At 41.8% G+C, this 19,903-nt stretch overlaps 1 protein-coding gene across 4 annotated transcripts in view; it reads right to left on the bottom strand.

Moving 5' to 3' along the window:
• The window catches only part of GPD1L (glycerol-3-phosphate dehydrogenase 1 like), a 52,439-nt gene that overhangs the window by 9,886 nt on the left and 22,650 nt on the right, over nucleotides 1–19,903 (bottom strand). For 2 of the 4 annotated variants that reach the window (XM_083376157.1, XM_083376155.1), the window contains exons 2-5: nucleotides 5,652–5,829; nucleotides 5,373–5,513; nucleotides 3,261–3,399; nucleotides 915–1,027 (exon numbers count right to left, since the gene is read on the bottom strand). In XM_083376157.1, coding sequence (XP_083232283.1) covers nucleotides 915–1,027; nucleotides 3,261–3,399; nucleotides 5,373–5,513; nucleotides 5,652–5,786 — 528 coding nt within the window. In that variant the 5' untranslated portion in view covers nucleotides 5,787–5,829. Of the gene's footprint in view, nucleotides 1–914; nucleotides 1,028–3,260; nucleotides 3,400–5,372; nucleotides 5,514–5,651; nucleotides 5,830–7,610; nucleotides 7,708–10,540; nucleotides 10,849–19,903 lie in introns of those variants that run through there. The other 2 variants (XM_083376156.1, XM_083376154.1) reach the window with 2 other exon arrangements.

The following is a 19,903-nucleotide window of genomic DNA, read 5'->3' on the forward strand; positions in this document are numbered from 1 at the left end:
GTATGCAGTATTATCTGGTGGGTAAAGCAACTGCATTATCTTGAAGAAAGGAATTTCTGATTTCTGAAAGTAAGTTAGATTTGTATGATAATAGTGAAGAGTCTTAAACAATTATCAATTTCCAGAATTAATTTTACATTTTATCTGATCACTCTTTGCTGTGATAGAAATGCATTTAAATAGGGCGTGTAGTAACTAGTTGTCTATCACCTTTATGTAATGAATTATATCCCAGTGGCCATGTTGGCTGAAATTCTAAGAATTATATAAGCTCCAGTGGCTTGTATCTTGTCTGGAAACCCATTCAGAGATGAAAAAATGTGTTGCGATATAAGAAACCATACAGTATCACTTAGGATTATAAACCAAGATATAAAAATCTTAATTCACCATGGTTACAAACAGGGCTTTTTTTCTCATAGAACGTTCAGAACGGAGTTCCGGCACTTTTTTGGATGGAACCTTGTAGGGTAGGCAAGGCGGGTTGTATGACATGTGTGAGTTCCGGCACCTTTTTCTTTTACAAAAAAAGCACTGGTTACAAATCTTAGCTACCAATCTTAATTCTATGTGAATCTTGCATGAACTCAGACTAATTCCAACTTTATCCCATGAGATATAATTGGCTAAAAAGCGAAAAGCTGCCTTAGTTCTTGTTGTCTACCATTAAACCAACCAACAATAAAAATCTAAAACTCCTATTTCAAAGTGGTTTTGAAGAAAGTGCCTATGTACTGAAAGAAACTTTGCATTAATCCAATAAGGGAGTTTTGGCATCAACACATTACTGAAGATTGCAGAGGAAGCGAACACTGGAATCAATTCTTGTAACAAATTCCTCTGCAAGCATTTCTCTTATGGGTAGGTGGAAGGCAATTTTACTTTTTTAATGCTCTCTTTAGAAAAATAAATACCTTAAGAGCACCACAAATCTCAACTGTATCAGCATCATCCACAACAGTTATTCGGAAGTTTGGCGTCTGTAGAAGTTCTTTGAAAAGGAGGCCATTTTCCAAGATTTTGGACCCTGTTTTTTATTGGGAAGCAGGGAGAGGAAAGGGGAAAAGAAATTGTTATTGTCACTTAATTATCATCTCAGCATTTCCAAGCAGGAAACAAAAGAAAAACTTTACACAACTCATAAAAATGTTGAATCTTCACCATGCTCCAAATTCTTCTGGTTCCAGAGTAACTGTTAATTTATATCAGAATGGCTGAGGTAGAATTCTAGTGAGAGATGAGAAATAGACTGAGAAATCTCTAGAGGTCTATGGAGATTCTCAATCATCCAGGTCATGGTAGTCCTAAAGGTGTTTTTCCAAAAGGCAACTGGACTGGATTTTCTTGGTTTTTCCCTTAAAAATATTTCATTTTTTTATCCAAGAAGCTTCAGAAGAGTTAGAACTGAAAAAGCTTTTTGGATGAGAAATAAAATGTTTTCAAGGAAAAAAACCAAAGTCCAGTTGCCTTTTGGAAATGCACCTTTGGGTAAAATCTCTAGAGGTTAGCCACCTGATGATTCTTGTATATATGTTCAATTCTATGCGGTCTAGTCATATTTTATTTGATGTAGGCTTTTATTAATGCCTCTTTGTTTTGAAATAGTGTATTATGGCGAATAAAATGATAGAGAAAACTATTTTACCCTTTGGCTAATATTGAATCAGCCAAGGCAATACTTATTTCATACTTCTAGCGTCCTAATTTATCCTGTCATGAAAGAATCATACTACTGACAAAACAGGTGTACTTGAGATACAAAGGCAATAATTAAGACATGATTTTTCAGCTACAAAAAGCACATGCAGGTTTTGGAAGGCCTTGATATATGTCAAGGTATTGTATTTCTAGAGCTTGTCTGATAGTAAGACTCATTGAACCTCTATGGCAGGGGTTTCAAACTTGCAAGTCATATGACGTGTTGTAATGTATCGTGACTTTTTTCCCATTGGCGGCAATAGAGTGGGCGTGGTTTTGGCATGATGCATCCGGCCCATGACACCCCTGCTCTATAGAATTTCTTTTGAAGTAGACCTATCTTGAAATGCACTATTCACCATATAATTCTCTAGATCAGGGGTCCCCAACCCCCGGTCCATGGACCAGTACAGGTCTGCAGCATGTCAGCAACTGCTCTGCACAAACAAGTGACACCCCATCTGCGGGATGCAGGCAACACACAAAACTATGCACCCTCCAGTCCACGGAAAAACCTCTCTCCACGGAACCAGTCCCTGGTGCCCAAAAGTTTGGGGACCTTTGCTCTGGATGTCTTGGCCCAACAACTTCCAGGATTTCAGTCCTGGTTGAATATCCTAGAATTATAGTCCCAAAATACTTGGAGGGCTTCTGCCTGAAGAAATCTGCTTTAAGATCAAATGTGGGTCAGTCACCGGGACCACAGATTTAGTCTTCCGAGCTTTTGGACTTATGCCCATCTTCAGGGAATTCTCTCTACTAGAATATATGTTTTGGCTATTCTGTGAGTAATATTTATGTGGTGCCTTCCTACTAGTTGACTGTTGATGGATGGTGATTGGCTGTTGTTTCCTTGTGTGGACAAGCCCTCGGTTCCTAAGTACATGATAAGCTGGTAGTAAATCAGCACTCCTGTTAAATTACAAGGGGCCATTTTCCTAGGCTTCATTAATTCTCCTGGCTTTACAACGTTACTGAAATGAAAAACAAAATGCAGCTTTATTGAGAGCAAAAGGTTATTGCTGAAGATCAGTGGCAAAGGCCTCTGCAGCAATAAACACTGTCTTTAAAATGAGAGGCATGGTTTGGCAATCGAAACTCTGATTCTTTTTATACATATATAATGCATGCAAGGAACAGAGATCTGATTACTCAGTTGCATTTGTCATTTTAAAGCCAGTGATTATTGCTGTAGATATTCCTAAACCCACCCAAATGTTATGAACAGCAACTCTATTGATACTTTAAAAAACACAGCTGGAAATTTAGGAGTTTCTTTCTTTCTTTTTTAAAGGAGAATAAAAGTTAGGAATATCCTTTCTATCCCCACAAAGGAAATATTCACTGCTTATTCCTGTTACAGAGAATTGAGGTAGGCAATATCATACTATTAATTTCAGCATCACTAAGTTCAATAACACCTACTTATTAGTAATCCATAGATGGATAGGATTACAAACGAAATATGAACAAATGCAGGAGATACTAAAGATTGGGCAAAACTGAAATGGAAGTATTTATTGAAAAGCATCATGTTATTTTTTTTTTTTTTAAAAAATTACCTATTGTGGTTTCACAGAACTTCTCTGCAGCTACTTCATTGGCAATGTTTGCTCCCATCAACACACTGATATCAACCCCCAGTTTTGCCCGTATTACATCAGAGATGAGTCTGAGTCCCTCGGGGCTTTCATCTATACCCTGCAAGAAACATAGGAAGGCAATGGTTGCAGTTGATAATCATTTTTTTTAAAAAAAAGAATATGCAGTCAGTAATGATCTGAATGAACTTTACAATGGCATATACACAGCATATAAAATTATCTAATCTTTACTGATGCAGTGTCTGCTTACAATCAGACATATTCAGTTTATGACATATTTTAAGCATAGATTTACAGATTTACATACAATTCTGTCCTGTACTAAATGAACATTTAGCATATTTTCCTTTCAACATTTTAAAATCACTCTTTTTTTAAAAAAAATCACTGTTTCCTTTCAACATTTTAAAAACACTATTCAAAAACAAGGTGGAACATATTGCATTATTTTACTAGAACACCATGGCTGGCAAAAATATAGTTATTTCTGAATCTGCCTAATTTTTTCAGTTAGGGCACACATTAAAATCTAGCGAAAAGGAGCAAACCATAGAAAGAAGGAAAAAGTTTTCCACATTATTTATATTTGCTAAAAAAACAGAGGATGGAAAACTACAACTTGGTTTTATGCTAATTTCTCTTTCCCCAAACCCCAAGTATGTAACTTTTGAAATAAACGCATAGTCATCACTATCATGTAATAAAAACCAGGATCTAAACAAGTCTATTGAGTAACTGAAATAAAGAGGTGTACAATCATGAGGACAAACTGGAACATTCAGGGTCTCTGAAAGTTATAGCCTCCAGAAGTTGTAAATGCTCCAGCACCAGGAGTTTTTAAGAAGAGATTGGAGAACCATTTGTCTGAAATGGTGTCAAACTCAATTGAGGGCCGCATCAGCATTGCGGTTGCCCTCAGGGGGCCGGGTGGGTGTGGCCAGGGTGGGCGTGGCCTACAGGGTGGGCGTGGCTAAAGTGCGTATGGCCTACTGGGTGGGCATGGCCAGCTCTACATCGTTTGCATCAAAGGTGCCTATGGGGGCCTGGGCAGGAGTGGGACAGATCTGAGGGTCTCTGGCAGGAGGAGGGTCTCTGGGCCAGGGTCAAGGCAGTGGGGGCCGTTCCCTTCCTGTTTCCAGGATGGCTTCGCGGGCCGCATGAAACCAGTTCGCGGGCCGGATCCGGCCCCCGGGCCTTGTGTTTGACATGTCTGGTATAGGGTTTCCTGCCTGAGCAGGGGGTTGGACTAGATGACCTCCAAGATCCCTTCCAACTTGCATTCTATTCTATGCTGTTGTGTTCTGTTCTATAACAAATGACCAGACAACAGAACCAAGTTTTTGTTGTTTTTAATGCATTTAGCTATTATAATTATAGTATGGTTTTTTAAATGTTGTTTTGACCTTACTGGGAGCTGCCCAGAGAATAATATAAGATGGGTGACTAAAGAAATGTTTTAAATAAATAAATTATATACAGATAGGAATACAACTCAGAGAATTTGTCAGCTTCCTCCTGAGCATATGTTGGATTGATCCAGTGCTTTTTTTTTGTAAAAGAAAAAGGTGTGCCAGAACTCACACATGTCAAACAACCTGCCTTGCCTACCCTACAAGGTTCCATCCAAAAAAGGTGCCGGAACTCCGTTCTGAGCGTTCTATGAGAAAAAAAGCCCTGGATTGATCTATCCTGATATCTAGCACCTGGCTCCTCCTGAATATATTCTATCTCCCACCTTCTCACTCTCTTCACAGGGAGATGGCTGCCCTTGGGTGCTTCTGTGGGCTGGCTGAATGAGACTTCAGCTCGTAATCTGAGTCATTATGGCCAAGGGGCACTTCCTGACGCTATCATTGACATTTTGTCACCAAGGTTCCCTGGTTTATATTTCTATAGAATTTTTTATCTGTACTTTATAGAATAGTTGTTTAATAAGCTGCCCAGAGTCACTTAGTTGAGTTGTACTCCCTGATTCTGTTAAGAGCAGTTACAGAAATTGAATACAATAGTAAATAATTCAGAGTATCATTTTATACATGAAAAGAAACAATTGTATCTTATTTGCTGTACCTTAATGAGAGTTATACCAATAGCTTGCTTTGTTACATGCCCAGTAATTGCATCACAAATTTTATAAATGAACTGGTGGGGAATGACAAAAACCAACAAGTCTGCATCTTTCACAGCTTCAGTCAGATTTGGGACTGCAACCTGGGAAAAAATATTTGGGAAAGTAAAAAAGAAGATATGTGTAAACATGTTCAAAAATACCCAATTAAAAGATATCAAGAGAAAGTGTATTGAGATATATTAGCCAATGCCCACAAATATATCTGTTCCAATATTTACCACATTTTCTGGTAGTTTATATCCGGGAAGATATTTCACATTTTCATGATCATGATTTATGATATCTGTAAGTTTCCTTCCATTAATAGTTTCTTCAAAAACCCACATTTTCACTGTAGAAGCAAACTTCTGCATTGTTTTTACATTGTTGCCTATTATTTTAGCCACAGCAGACCCCCTGGGAAAAAAAATGCATTACAAAATATGCAAATTTATAAAATACACAAGCTATGAAATATGCAACAAGAATGAGGAAGGAAGAAATGTAAGCATCAGATAATAGGTCCAATTAAATTCATATAATTATCAAATTCATATAATTTTCAAATGTAGGACTATCATTGGAAGAGAAATGTGCTGGTGGTAGAGCTCATTGAAACTACAGCATGTTTTCTATCTAGAAATCATCACATGGTTTATAGCAGTGTCTATCTTTAGAATGATATACACAGTCTACCTTCCTTTTAAAGAGATATACAGTTCTTATATTATTTATTTATTTATTTATTTATTTATTTATTTATTTGATTTGTATACCGCCCTTCTCCCCAAGGACTCAGGGCGGTGAACAGTGACATAAATATCAAAATGCACAAATAAAGAAATTAAAACACATTAAACCCTAATGCCCAAATGCAGAAGATAAGTTACATTAAAACAATAATTAAAACAAAACCCGTCAGACCAGACCGGATTGCTCAAACAGATAGGTTTTTAGGTCGCGTCGGAAGGAGCGAAGGTCGGGAGCCATCTGGAGCTCAACCGGTAAACGGTTCCATAGGTCAGGCGCGCCCACAGAGAACGCCTTCCCCCTGGGAGCCACTAGACGGCATTCTCCGAACGGTGGCACCCTTAGGAGGCCCTCTCTGTGGGAGCGCACTGGGCGGAGGGAAGTTGACGCCGGCAGCAGGTGATTCCTCATACTCTTAGGAGTTTTTAATACAATTTCTATAGTGGGAATTGAACTCTGGACAACACCACTAGGCTCCAATGCCAGGAAAGCTCCTAAAACTAATAAAACGAATGCACTGTTTATCTCAAATGCCATAGTCCAATTCCTGGTAGATGGTTTGAGCCCCAAAGTGAGATCAATGGCCATTTAAACTCAACAAATTTCAAATAGAATGAAAGTAAATGCAATCTACAAGCAGTTTGGTGTAGTGGTTTAGGCATTAGGCTAGAAACTGAAAAACCATGAGTGTCAATCCCATCTTGAGCACAAAGCCAATGGTGACCTTAGGCCAGTCACCATCTCTCAGCCCTAGGAAGGAGGCAGTTGCAAATTAATTCTGAAAAATCTAGTCAAGAAAAATGCAGTTTCTGAGAATCAAACACGATTGAACTGAACAAAAAGTGTATACTACCCCCTGGTGGCTGTCCATCATATTCATGATTTTGGGTGGCTAACAAAACAAAAGCATATCCAATAATGAAAAACATAAATAATATGGCATTGCATAACATAGCAGCTAAGAATAATAAAAACCTCACAATCATTATAATAAAGATAGGCTCACGACCACAATGTCAAGACCCTAGGTTTCAATTATTTGCAACTCTTTCAGCTTTCTCTTTGCAGAAAAAGCTCCCCTATTTTGTTCTGGTGTAGGCCCTGTGGTTTTCTTGGAAGGATTTCAGGAATAGATTGCTATTGCCTCCTTCTCAGGACATAGAGAAACAAGTTTAAGGTCACTGAACTGCTTTTGTCTCTTAGGCAGGATTAGAACTCACAGTCTCTTGGTTTCCAGCCTGGTATCTTAATCACTACACTAACCTGATGCTTCCATTGTAAAGTAATTTATTGTACTCCATGATTCAATTAACCAGCAACAAAAGGAACTAGAATTGCAAAAGAGCAGATTGTTCCATTTCCTCAGTGCTGAAAGTATCTTCTAGTTTTACTTCCAGGAACATCTACAAATAGTAACACAAATGTGAATTGGACTCACATAATCTTACCTCTATTAAGCAGGAAAGTCAGCACCAACAAACCACTGATCATATTAAGCTATTTAAATGATCATCAGCTTCTGTTGCAGAAAATACGCCAACAAAACTAAGACAATAGTGAAGTTTTAAGTATTTGATAATAGTATTTGAATAGAAATCTCAGAAAGACAGACCAAAAGAAACTTCCTATTAATTGCTCAAATTATTCAAGTGGAGTGTAGAACCTGATATGTAAAAAGTCATTCTTCTGTTTCTGATAGTATATTAATTAACACAATGAAATATCAATTTTTCCATGGAAAAAACCTAACAACTGCAAAAATATAATTTAAATGCGTTTTGGAACTCCCTCCTCAATTTTCTTGATTTATTGTGGCTCAATGGACTATAAGCAAGTCACAACTGTTACACTAGGCTAATTGGTTTTTTTTGTTTGTTTAGTGTCATATGAACACAGCTATTTTGTTTACATGTGGAAGCAACTGAAAAACAGGGATAGGCTTGTAACAGATAAGATAAGCAGGTGGTCCTCAAGTTTTGACCATTCATCAACTGTTCAAATGCTGATGCTGAATGAAGGCTCTAACAACTGATCCTCACAGTTTGGGCAGTTGCACCTCCCCCCCCCCCCATAATCAAAACTGGGATGCTTGGTAACAGGCTTCCACATACAATCAGTTGCAGTGTCCCATAGTCATGTGATTGCTGCATGTGTCCTTCCCCACTGTCTTCTCATAAGCAAAGTTAATGGGAAAGCTAGCAAGGAAAGGTGCAAGTTGCTTGTCTAAGTCTCCCCCATATTTACTTTTCTTCACTTGCTTACATGGATGTGCTCTCCTTTCCCCCCTTGCTTGCATGTGCCCTAAGCCCTGCTTTTCTCGCTTTCTTGGATTTGCACATAAACATTTACTCCACTCCCTCTTTCCCTGGTCTGCCTGTGCTTATACACCCACACTCACTTCACACACTCTTGCCCTTGCCTCCCTGCTCCCTGCTCCAGCAGACATCGCTCAATCTCTTTCCCTGCCTTTCTGAGCAGTAACTCCCTCACCCAATTTATGCCTGGCCTGAGTTAGGTTTCCTCCTCCCCTGCAGCAGCACTGCACTCTGTACCTGGGAGTTCCTCCACTTCCTGCTTAATGACCTGCATATCTGGAGTTACAACAACAACCAAAACTTCCTGGAATGTGGTAGCTAAGTGATGCAGTCATTGATGTTACACTTTATGATTGCATTGGCAATTCAGATCTATCTGTATTATCCAAATAAATGTCTGTATATGTTCAAGCCTCATTTTTATCTTCAGCTAACTACACAACAGAGAATACAATGAGCTGGTAAGATACTTTTCTCTCCCTTGAAAAAATGGGGAAGAAAGAACAGAAAGTTCTACTGTTCCTAAATTAAATATTCTTAGCACCACTTGGAATTTTGCTAATGTGAGGGACAAAACAGAACAGAAAATTTTTGAAGGTTTTTGAAACAAATGTTTGATCCCTGTTAATTTAAATATCTCAGATTCTAGAACCAGAAAATATAGGGATTAATTTAGGTTTTCACTTTTGGAGGAAAAACAAACAAACTGAGATAAGTGGTGTTCCATAACAAGCATCCTCATTTCTAACAGCAACTTTTATGAACACAAGAACAATTCTGATCCATCAGGAAAAGTACTGGTCCCAAGCCCTCTGTTTCTCACTGGGACCAACCAGTGCAGATCTCTGCCATGCTTGTGAAACAGAGGCACACCTCTCTCTCCCAACAATGCTTATTGCACCTGATGTCTGAACGGATGCTGCCCCACCGCAAATTAAACTGAGTACTCAAAAGTGACAGCCCTTGATAGAACTCCACAAAGTTATTCAATCCTTTTTAAAAGCTGTCCAAGTTTGTTCCCATCATCATGTCTCTTATGTGGCAATGAATTTTGCAGGTTAAGTATGTCCTGCATGAATAAATGTTTTCTTTCCAATCAGCTTTATTAGATGCCTTCAGGCCTAAAGTTTTGAGAGAATTTTTTCTTCTTACCACCCATGATTTTTGTACAATTTTTCCCATAATCACATTTTTGGTAAGCTAAAACATCAAAATATTCATGGGAAAAGTGTTCAAGACTTGTAATAATCTTGACTACTCTCTTTTGCATTTTTTTCCCAAAAGTTTATTGCAAATTTTTCCAAGAATTATTTTAGCATAGTGCGACATGAGTACACGGGGCTTAACATAGGAATGACAACTTACACGTATATAAGGGCACTTACAAGGTTGCATTTTATGTTTACTAAGGATTATCAGCAAGGAATTTGCCTCTTTTATAGCCAAAGGCCCCTTCCAATAATGTAATTGGCTCTATCCTCTGGAATTATTGGTTGGTAATTATAATAAATACTTGTGCCATACAGCAAGGAAACACTTTTTTGCCCTGCAATCACTGCAAGAGCAATGCTTTTACGGAAGTTTTTCCCATCATGTAAGCGTTGGCCCTGTTAAACAGTATCTACAATCATTTCCGGAATCAGCATATCCAGGTGGAGGATCTGGCTGAGAGAATACCATCGTAGATAATTGCCTTAGGTTTAAACTCTTGGGAGGCGAAATGCTAGGGCCATCAATGGACATTCAAGGTCAGCGCCCCCTTTCCTAATGAAGGGACTAACTAGGAACAACCACACCTCCACAACAGGCGGGGAAAGGGGCAGCCTTCCACCCCTAAAGCCGTCTGCAAAATGGTGAGGTGCAAAAGCCCTACCTGCTCGACAAAGCAACACCTGAGCAGGCTCAGTAGGAAATCTGTCCACGCCCAGTTTAGGGAGGCTGTCAGTTTTCGTGGAGAGATGAAATATGCGGGGATTTCTTCCCACAAAAAAACAGACCTAGTAAAGTGCAAGCTCTGCTAACGCCCCTGCCAACTCCGAGGCGAACTGCACTTCTCCACTCACCAGTTTCCCGACCCCACGATGCACACTTTCAAGGGTGCCGAAGCTCCAGCCATTGGGAATAACTGAGGGCACGTTCCTGCCGAAAAAAAGCCCAGGGCAAAATTGCTCAGGAATCCCAATTGGCCGCGGCAAAGAAACCTCCAGCGGCCATGAAGCACCGACATAGGCGAAGCAAATCAAGCCCGCCTCCAAGAAGAGCCGAAAAATTCCCTCCTCCGCGGCTTGCTGGGAATTGTAGTCGACGTCGATAACTAACCCGAGACATGTTTCTTTTCTGTCTGTACTTTTGGGGGTTTGTTTAAGTTTGTAGCCTGGGTGCGTTGCTGCTCTAGGGCATGGACTAGTCCAGGGGTAGGCAACCTCGGCTCTTTTATGACTCATGGACTTCAACTCCCAGAATTCCTGAGTCAGCTATGCTGGGAGTTGAAGTCCATGAGTCATAAAAGAGCCGAGGTTGCCTACCCCTGGACTAGGCGTACAATCTGATTAATCGCGAATCCAGAAGTCTAGGGGATTTAATCTCCCGTAATTATTTCAATTTATCTGAGTATAAGTTGCACTGAATTCATTACGATGTTTAAATAAGTGTGGATGCAATTCTCTTCGTATTCTCTTTTAGATTCCCCCAGAAACTCTCTTCACTGTTTATATAATTTCGCTTAAGTACGGTTAAGCAAACTAGCTTTTAAGTTTTACAACAGTTTTCGACGCTAGAAGTACCTCTGCACTGATCTCCTTTAACATTCCTTATAAATCCCAGTAGTTTTGCCGAAAAGAGGACAATCGTCTAAAACACAGAACCGGGGTGGTCAGCAACAGAAAGCAGCAAGCTGATGACAGCACATTTATATGAAGTTAGTTCTTTGTCAATTGAGCAAGTGCAGAGTTACAGTTTAGGCATATGTATTTACTCGATCCTATAGAACTCTGGCAAACATGGTTAATCCTAATCGAGGTCTGTTGAAAAATACGTGGGAGATCTGGTTCACTGATAAAACTAAGCTTCTAATTTACAAACTCAGAAGTTGGATTCACATTTCAACTCTGCCAAATCCAATAAAACACAGTAAGCGTTAGTGCAACACCTCAATCTAGCAAATTCAATGACACACCCAAGTAAGTGGATAGTGAGTCAACAAACGGATAGTATTCAGACTTTGTACTTTCTAATGGTGAGATCTGTATTTGATGTGTAAGTTGAGTAAACAGAAATCGGGAGGAAAGTTCAAAAGGTATACCCATTTTAGAGAGAACATAAATAAGGTTCAGATGATGAAGTTTAAATAGAAGTATTTCCTGCTGAAGAGCAAAATAAAAAGGAAATAAAAAAAATCCAACAAGTATTTTTTAGGAATGCTGTTATATATACATAGAATGATAATTTGAGTTGTTTTATATAGTTTAGGGCTTGGAGGGGGATCTGTGTGTGGAAAAAAAGTGCTATTGGCTCAGTTCATAGATTCTGACTACAAAATATGGTAGTTAAATTTAGCTTATGGTGCATCTAACCATTGTGATTAATTAACCAAAGTTTGGTATGTTGTGCAAAGTTGTAGTCATAATAATTTTATCTAGCACAATGAATGACCCCAGACATTATAGAATATAACCATGATTTATGGTTTAGCAGTGTGAACTCAGCTGATTGTTTTGTTCAGTAACCATGATTAAATGGGCAATAGCTTGCCATACATATGGTGGTTTTTGTAATAAAAAAAGGGAACGTAGGATGAAGCTATGACAGAAAATAAAATTGTTTAGAGTTCTTGAAGATCAAGCCATGAAGACTTAGGTCCAATGAAGTTTTGGAATGACAGCTTTATTTTCTGTTTTTGAGAATGATTGCTAGTTTATATAAGAAAAAGAATTCTAGGTCTATTGATCCCTCCGTCCTTCTGCTTTGTGCCATTAAAAAAAAATCAGATCCATAATTCCAGTGAGAGCACAGTGTAAGGCTGGTTCACTTCTTGAAAAATACACATGGCCCTGAATTATGTGATACATGGATCATTGAAAACTTAATGGAGCATTTTCCGAGAAGAGTTAGAAATATTATTTGGAATTATTTCTCTTTGAAGAATAGGAAAGTACAGGTTAGAAATATCTCCTTTTATTATAATTACCTGTAACTGAGACAGTTTTTTTTTAAAAAGTGGCCATTTAAAAAAAATATTAAACTTTATGTGCAGAATTCCCCCCCCCTTCGGTACAGCCTATGTGTTTATCAATTAGCAAAGTGGTATGCCATTTGTTAAGATACACAAGATATTATTGTGAATTATACTCCACCCCTGTTGATTAGATAGATATATCCATATGGCATTTTAATGGCAGCAATGCATAATTAAATTACCCCAAGTTGTTCCAAGTAAAACTGCCTTTTTCCAATTGTCCAGTGGTGATTTTGTCAATACCAATAGTATTCAAGTAGTGCTCCAGTTGTTTTGGGATTGCACCCAAGGTGCCTATTTGCTTGCTTTTGCCACAGTCATTCTATTTCTATTTCCAGGTTTCTGTATTTTATTATCTTCTCTAGTTCTTTCTCTTGTCTTCTGTTGTTTCCAGATACTGCTATATTCACCATTCAGACATTTTTGTCTTACTTATTGACATTTGTTAAAGTCCATTTGACAACACTTCAGGCGCAATAAGTGTGGAGAAAAACTATGTTCTGTCACTCTTATTTCCACAAGGTAGGCCTTGACTGCAGCTTTAATCGATGTTTGGTCAGATTAATTCTTTGTTTTTCTCCAGTGGTGCTCTACTGATCTCTTGGCCTTTTTCAAGACCGCTCATAACCACTCCCTCAGACACCCTGGGGAAGTAATTGAAAAAGGCAGGCCCAGAAGCACTATAGCTCACACTCTCAGTGCCAGCAGGACTCCCCCCTCTATTCTCACACACACACAAATCAACAAATCCACTCCTAAGCTGAACCCTCTCACTGGTCAGCCAGAGGGAGGGCAGACTCACACAGCCTTCTGCCTGACTCTTACTGAGTGGAATGTTGCAGCAAGCAAACCTGGCAGCCATTATGGCCTTATGCTCAACCAGGGGCTCCACCTCATGTATTTTTGCCACTCCAGCCATGGTCTCAAACTCTCTTGCCTTTGGTCTGGCCTTGATACTAAGCTTCCATTCAGATCCACAGTCCAACTCTCCCCACTCCTGTTGTGGTCTCATACTGCCTTCACAATCAAGACCCCGCTCCAGATTTAGTCCCCCTTCCGTCCCAGGTTTCCCAGTTTCATAGGGAGCCAGCTTTGGCTTGATATTGCCATTGAACACCTGGGGTGTGGCTTCAGCTTTATGCTGATGCTGAATAGCTGATCTCCAGCACTGCCAAGCAGCTGAGCTGAGTGTGTCTGTTGCTGTTGCCACTGCTCTAGGCTACCCCGACCTCAGCCTGGTTGCGTCTTCTAAAGTGCTGGCATTGCCCTGATACCACTGCCAAACAGCTTATCCCTGGCACCACTTTGCAGAGCTCCAGAACAGGCTCTTCCCTTGCTGAGCAACTGAGATGGGGGCCACTTTGGATTGATGCTGTTGCTGAACAGCCGACATCTAGCACGGCCAAGCAACCTTCACTAATGCAGTCTACACACTCAGTCCATGGATCAAGGTGAAATGTATTTGTTCAGGTAGTCTTCAACTTATGATCACCATGGAGCCTTCCTATTATGGTTGTAAATCATGACAGTTGTAAAGCAGATCACCCATGTGACCGACCCAATTTTAAACTGTGGCCATGTGACACTGCAAATGGTCATAAATCCAGGCCATTGCTGAACACCTGAAATGCAGCCACGTGATTGCAGGGGTGGGCGGGCTGATCACTGGAATTTCAGAACTGAATCATAAGTACCTTTTAGAGGGGACATCGTAACTTCCAACAGTTGCTAAGTGACTAGTTTTAAGTTGAGGACTACCTTAATTATTTTTTGTGCTGCCTAAGGGGGTTTACCTGATTAAATCACTGCAATCTTCCAAGATTGCATCTTCAAAATAAGGAAATATATATTCTGCACTGTAATAAAGCTGATCTATTTATGTAAAACATTTGTATAGCTATCCGTCTGATAAATCTAAGTGGCGCCCAATCAAAAATCAAAACAGCATAAAGGACATATTAAAGCTATAAAATTAAACACATTTAAATCATAAAAAACGTGGCATAAAGTCTGATGTCACCTAATCTTATCTCAGTGCTGGGGGGGAAAGCCAAGTCTTCAAAGCTTTATGGAAGGTTGCGAGAGTAGAAGCCTGCCAAACTTCGAGGTTCCATGAAGCAAGGGCTGCCACAGGAAGGTAAGCTTCTTAGGACACATCAGATTGCAATATTTAAGGACTACGAGTATGCCTACTTATCTGACTTGGTAGGACACATAGATGTCCTTAGAGAAAAATAGTCCTGCAGATAATATGGCCTTGCGTCATACAGAGCTTTAAAGGGGATAATCAGTCTTGAAGTGTACCTGGCATAAAACTGGAAGCCAGCACAGTAGTGCAGAATTCTGCGGAAGTTTTATTTTATGCTTTATATATATGCATATTTTCTTTTTTTCAGAAAAAGAAAATATGCATATATAAAATGTGAAATGTGCTTTAAGATTTAGATATAGGATGTACAAAAAAATCTAAACAATGAAGAATAAATGCAGTTAACTTTTCCCCCATGACTTTGCTCACTTACCTATAGTGAGGGAATAAAAGATAATTTGCATAGGATTTATTTAAGTGTATGTCCTAATGTCCTAATAGCTACTATTAGATCAACAGCATATTTTATTTATTCATTTATTGATTGATTGATCAACTGATTGATTGTAGGCAAGAATAGGTTCAACCATCAGTACAAGACTTCCAATACACATTCGAATGGACTGTGTTAAAACAAAGAAGTCGGAAACCAAGGCTGAGAAGAAAAGTAGGATTTATTCCATCTTTCCAAAAGCTGTGGAAGTTGAACCCGAAGACACTGGAAGAAGTCTAGGAATTACTGAGTTAGTGGGTATTGCTTTTAAGAAAGCAGGTAATTTAAAGAATGTGTTAAAAAATAGCAGAAAAAAATTAGCATAAGATTTTCTATTCTTTTTGTGTATAAACCTAATATTTTATCCCAATTTTAGCATTCTTTATAGAAGCTCTGTGAGGAAGTGTTTTATGGCACTTGGAAACTCTTTCTATATTAGGAAAAAATCAGCATCACCTTCAGAGGGGTGATACCATCATTGCTCAGTTGTATCTTCTTTGCCACTTCATGTTCCTGACTGTTCCCGAGCCTGGGGTACTGAATATGCCAAAATAGCTATTTCCTGGCTATATTGCTAAAGGGCCAAATATTTTAAATTGGATGTTTTAATGTTTTCTACTGGTTTTATAGTTTTAAAATGTTTTGGCAGCAGGTGTGTGCACGGAGGGCCGTATTGACATCCGGGATTGCGCCCCCACTGTTTGCGAGCGGTGACGTGCTCCGACCCTCCGGTTAGCACCCTTTTGCCCGGGGGTGAGGGTGATCAGGCCACTGAGCTTAGGCTGGTGTATTTTAATGCCAGATCCGTTGTTAATAAGGCTCCCCTCGTTCGTGACTTGATCGAGGAGGAACATGCGGATCTGGCATGTATTACGGAAACCTGGCTGGGCTCGGAGGGAGGGGTCCCTCTGATCGAGTTATGCCCCCCAGGTTTCCGTGTGCTACACCAGCTACGGGCTCAGGGTAGGGGCGGTGGGGTGGCGGTGGTTATCAGGGAGACTTTATGTCCGCGGGAGACCACCATTGTCCAGATTGGCGGGAGTGAGTCCCTCCTCCTGAGATATGGTTCTCGGGTTCAGATGAGCTTGTTGCTTACATACCTTTGCGCCCAGCTGTGTGGCAACAGCTCTGCCTGAGCTGCTCGACACCCTCTCAGGGTTGGCGGTGGAGTTCCCTAGGCTTATAGTGCTGGGTGACTTCAACCTGCCTTCCCTGGGAGGGTCATCGGAGTTAGCCCGGGAGTTCATGGCTTCCATGACGGCCATGGACCTGACCCAGGTAATTCAAGGCCCGACTCATGTGGGGGGGTCACACTCTCGACTTGGTGTTCCTATCTGGACAGTGGTTGGATGATTTAAGAGGGGGTTTACCAGACGTTATTCCCCTGTCATGGTCCGACCATCATCTCCTGTGACTGGTCTTCCATTATGCCACCCCCCGCTGCTGGGCAGCGGAACCAACTAAATGGTTCCGCCCCAGGCGCCTAATGGACCCCGAACGGTTCCAGATGGCGCTTGGGTCTATACCTATCGCCCTCACTCACAGCCCAGTTGATGCCTTGGTGGATGCCTGGGAAAATGTGGCCACTGAGGCACTCAACTGTGTCGTACCCTTGCGACCTCTGACCCGGTGCAGATTCCATTGGGCTCCATGGTTTTCTGCAGAGCTCCGGGAGATGAAGCGTCGGAGATGGGGTCTAGAGAGCAGTTGGAGGTCCAGCCATTCCGAATCTGACCGATTGCAGCTAAGAACCTTTATAAGGTCTTATCTTGCTGCTATGAGGACGGCAAGGGCTAATTACTTTGCTGCCCTCATCGCGTCCGCAGATAATCGCCCGGCCGCCCTGTTTAGGGTGACTCGCTCCCTTCTTAACCAGGAGGTGAGGGAGGATCCCTTACAGGGATGGGCCGAGGAGTTTAGTCACCATCTGACGGACAAAATTGCTCAGATCCAGGCCGGCTTGGACTCTGACTGGGCGGAGTCTGATGTGGAGGAATCGGACGGTCTTGAGCATGTTATCTGGACTGAGTTCGATCCTGTTTCCCCTGATGATGTGGACAGGATCATGGGGAGGCTGAGCTCCACCACCCTTTTTTTGGATCCATGCCCCTCCTGGCTGGTTTATGCGGCTCAGGAAGGGACACGAGGCTGGTTCCAGGCAGTAATAACTGCTTCTTTGAAGGAGGGTGTCTTTCCTGCTGCCTTGAAGGAGGCGGTGGTGAGACCCCTCCTCAAAAAGCCTGTCCTGGACCCGGCTGTTTTAAATAACTATCGTCCAGTCTCCAACCTTCGCTTTCTGGCAAAAGTTGTTGAGAGTGTGGTGGCGCATCAGCTTCCTCTGTTCCTGGAGGAAACTGATTATCTCAACCCGTACCAATCGGGTTTCAGGCCCGGGCACAGCACGGAGACAGCATTGGTCGCACTGGTGAATGATCTCTGGCGGGCTCGAGACAGGGGTTGCTCTTCTGTCCTAGTCCTATTAGATCTCTCAGCGACTTTTGATACCATCGACCATGGTATCCTTCTGCGGCGTCTCAGGGGGTTGGGAGTGGGAGGCACCATTTTACGGTGGTTTTCCTCCTATCTCCTAGGCCGCTCGCAGTCGGTGTTGACTGGAGGGCAGAGATCCACCCCGAGGCCTCTCGTTTGTGGAGTTCCTCAGGGGTCGGTTCTCTCTCCCCTCCTGTTCAACATCTACATGAAGCCGCTGGGTGAGATCATTCGTGGTTTTGGGGTGGGGTATCATCAGTACGCTGATGATACACAACTGTTTTTCTCCACCCCGAACCAACCCAGCAATGCCCTCGCCGTGATGTCCCGTTGCCTGGAGGCGGTCCAGGTCTGGATGGGGAGAAACAGGCTTCGTCTCAATCCTGCCAAGAGTGGCTGTGCATATCGGCATCTTGGGTTAACCAGATTATTCCACCTTTAACGATGGGGGGGTGAGGTGTTACCCCCTGTTGATAGGGCTCACAACTTGGGCGTCCTCCTGGATTCACGGCTCAATTTTGAAGATCATATAGGAGCCATGACCAGGGTGGCTTTTGCCCAGGTTCGTCTGGTGTGCCAGTTGCGACCCTACCTGGACCGAGATACCCTACGCACAGTCACTCATGCGCTTGTGACCTCCCGTCTAGACTACTGCAACGCTCTCTAATTGGGGCTGCCCTTGAGGAACACTTGGAGGCTTCAGCTGGTGCAGAATGTGGCCGCGCGAGTCGTGATGGGGGTTTCCCGATACTCCCATGTAACACCTCTACTCCGCGAGCTGCATTGGCTTCCGGTTGCCCTCCGGGTGAGATTCAAGGTGCTGTGATGACCTATAAAGCCCTAAATGGCTTGGGTCCGGGATATCTGAGGGAACACCTGCTGCCAGCATCAAGCTCCCTTCGTCCAGTGCGCTTCCACAGGGAGGGTCTTCTCAGGGTGCCGCCGATAAAAGACTGTCGGCGGATAACACCCAGGGGAAGGGCCTTCTCTGTGGGTGCGCCTGCCCTCTGGAACCAGCTGCCCGTGGAGCTTAGGACTGCCCCTGACCTTCGCACATTTTGCCGGGACCTGAAGACCTGGCTCTTTGAGCTCTCCGGTCCAGACTGAGAATTTTTAACTGCGGTTTTTAATTTTAGGGATGATTTAATCTTTTTTAATTTGTTTTTAACTTTTGTACTGGTTGTTTTAAATACCCTGTAAACCGCCCTGAGTCCTTCGGGAAAGGGCGGTATATAAATCTAATAAAATAAATAAAATAAATAAATAAAATAAATATATGTTCTGAATTGTAAGTTGCCCAGGGTCATTTGCAAAGATGGGCAGATATAGAAATTGAACAAATAAATAAACATTTTATTTGCAACTACGTACTTAAAAATAAAATAGTTTTTACATTTTTTCTTTCCTTTTTGTTTTAAAAAATGTTACTTGGAGATTCATTTTTATCCAAAAAGGGATGGGGGAAGAAAGGGCAGATATTCCTTGCCATTTTCTGCTTCAGGGTTAGATTCCTAAAACATTCCCCAGGAATAAAAAAACAAACAAAAAAACCATTATTCAGTCTTTAGGGCAGACATGTCAAACACAAGGCCCGGGGGCCGGATCCGGCCCGCGAAGTGGTTTCATGCGGCCCGTGAAGCCATCCTGGAAACAGTGAGGGAACGGCCCCCACTGCCTTGGCCCTGGCCCAGAGACCCTCCTTCTGCCAGAGACCCTCAGATCTGTCCCACTCCTGCCCAGGCCCCCATAGGCACCCTTGATGCGAACGATGCAGAGCTGGCCACGCCCACCCAGTAGGCCATACACACTCTAGCCACGCCTACCCAGTAGGCCATGCCCACCCAGGCCACACCCACCCGGCCCCCTGAGGGCAACTGCAATGCTGATGCGGCCCTCAATGAAATTGAGTTTGACACCCCTGCTTTAGGGTATGTTTTGTAACTTATGCAAACAATATGTGGCAGATATGGGCCTCCTTAGCAGAGGTAATAACTGAAGGAAGGTTTCTCATGTGGATATAAAAATGTGCAAACTTGTCCCCATGGGAACACAGTTTTCTGCCCTATATTGGAATATGGTGCTTTAGCCATTCTAACAGCACTTTCTTGCCTCAATTATTA

Source organism: Vipera ursinii, assembly GCF_947247035.1.
Source record: "Vipera ursinii genome assembly, chromosome: Z".
NCBI lineage: Eukaryota > Metazoa > Chordata > Lepidosauria > Squamata > Viperidae > Vipera > Vipera ursinii.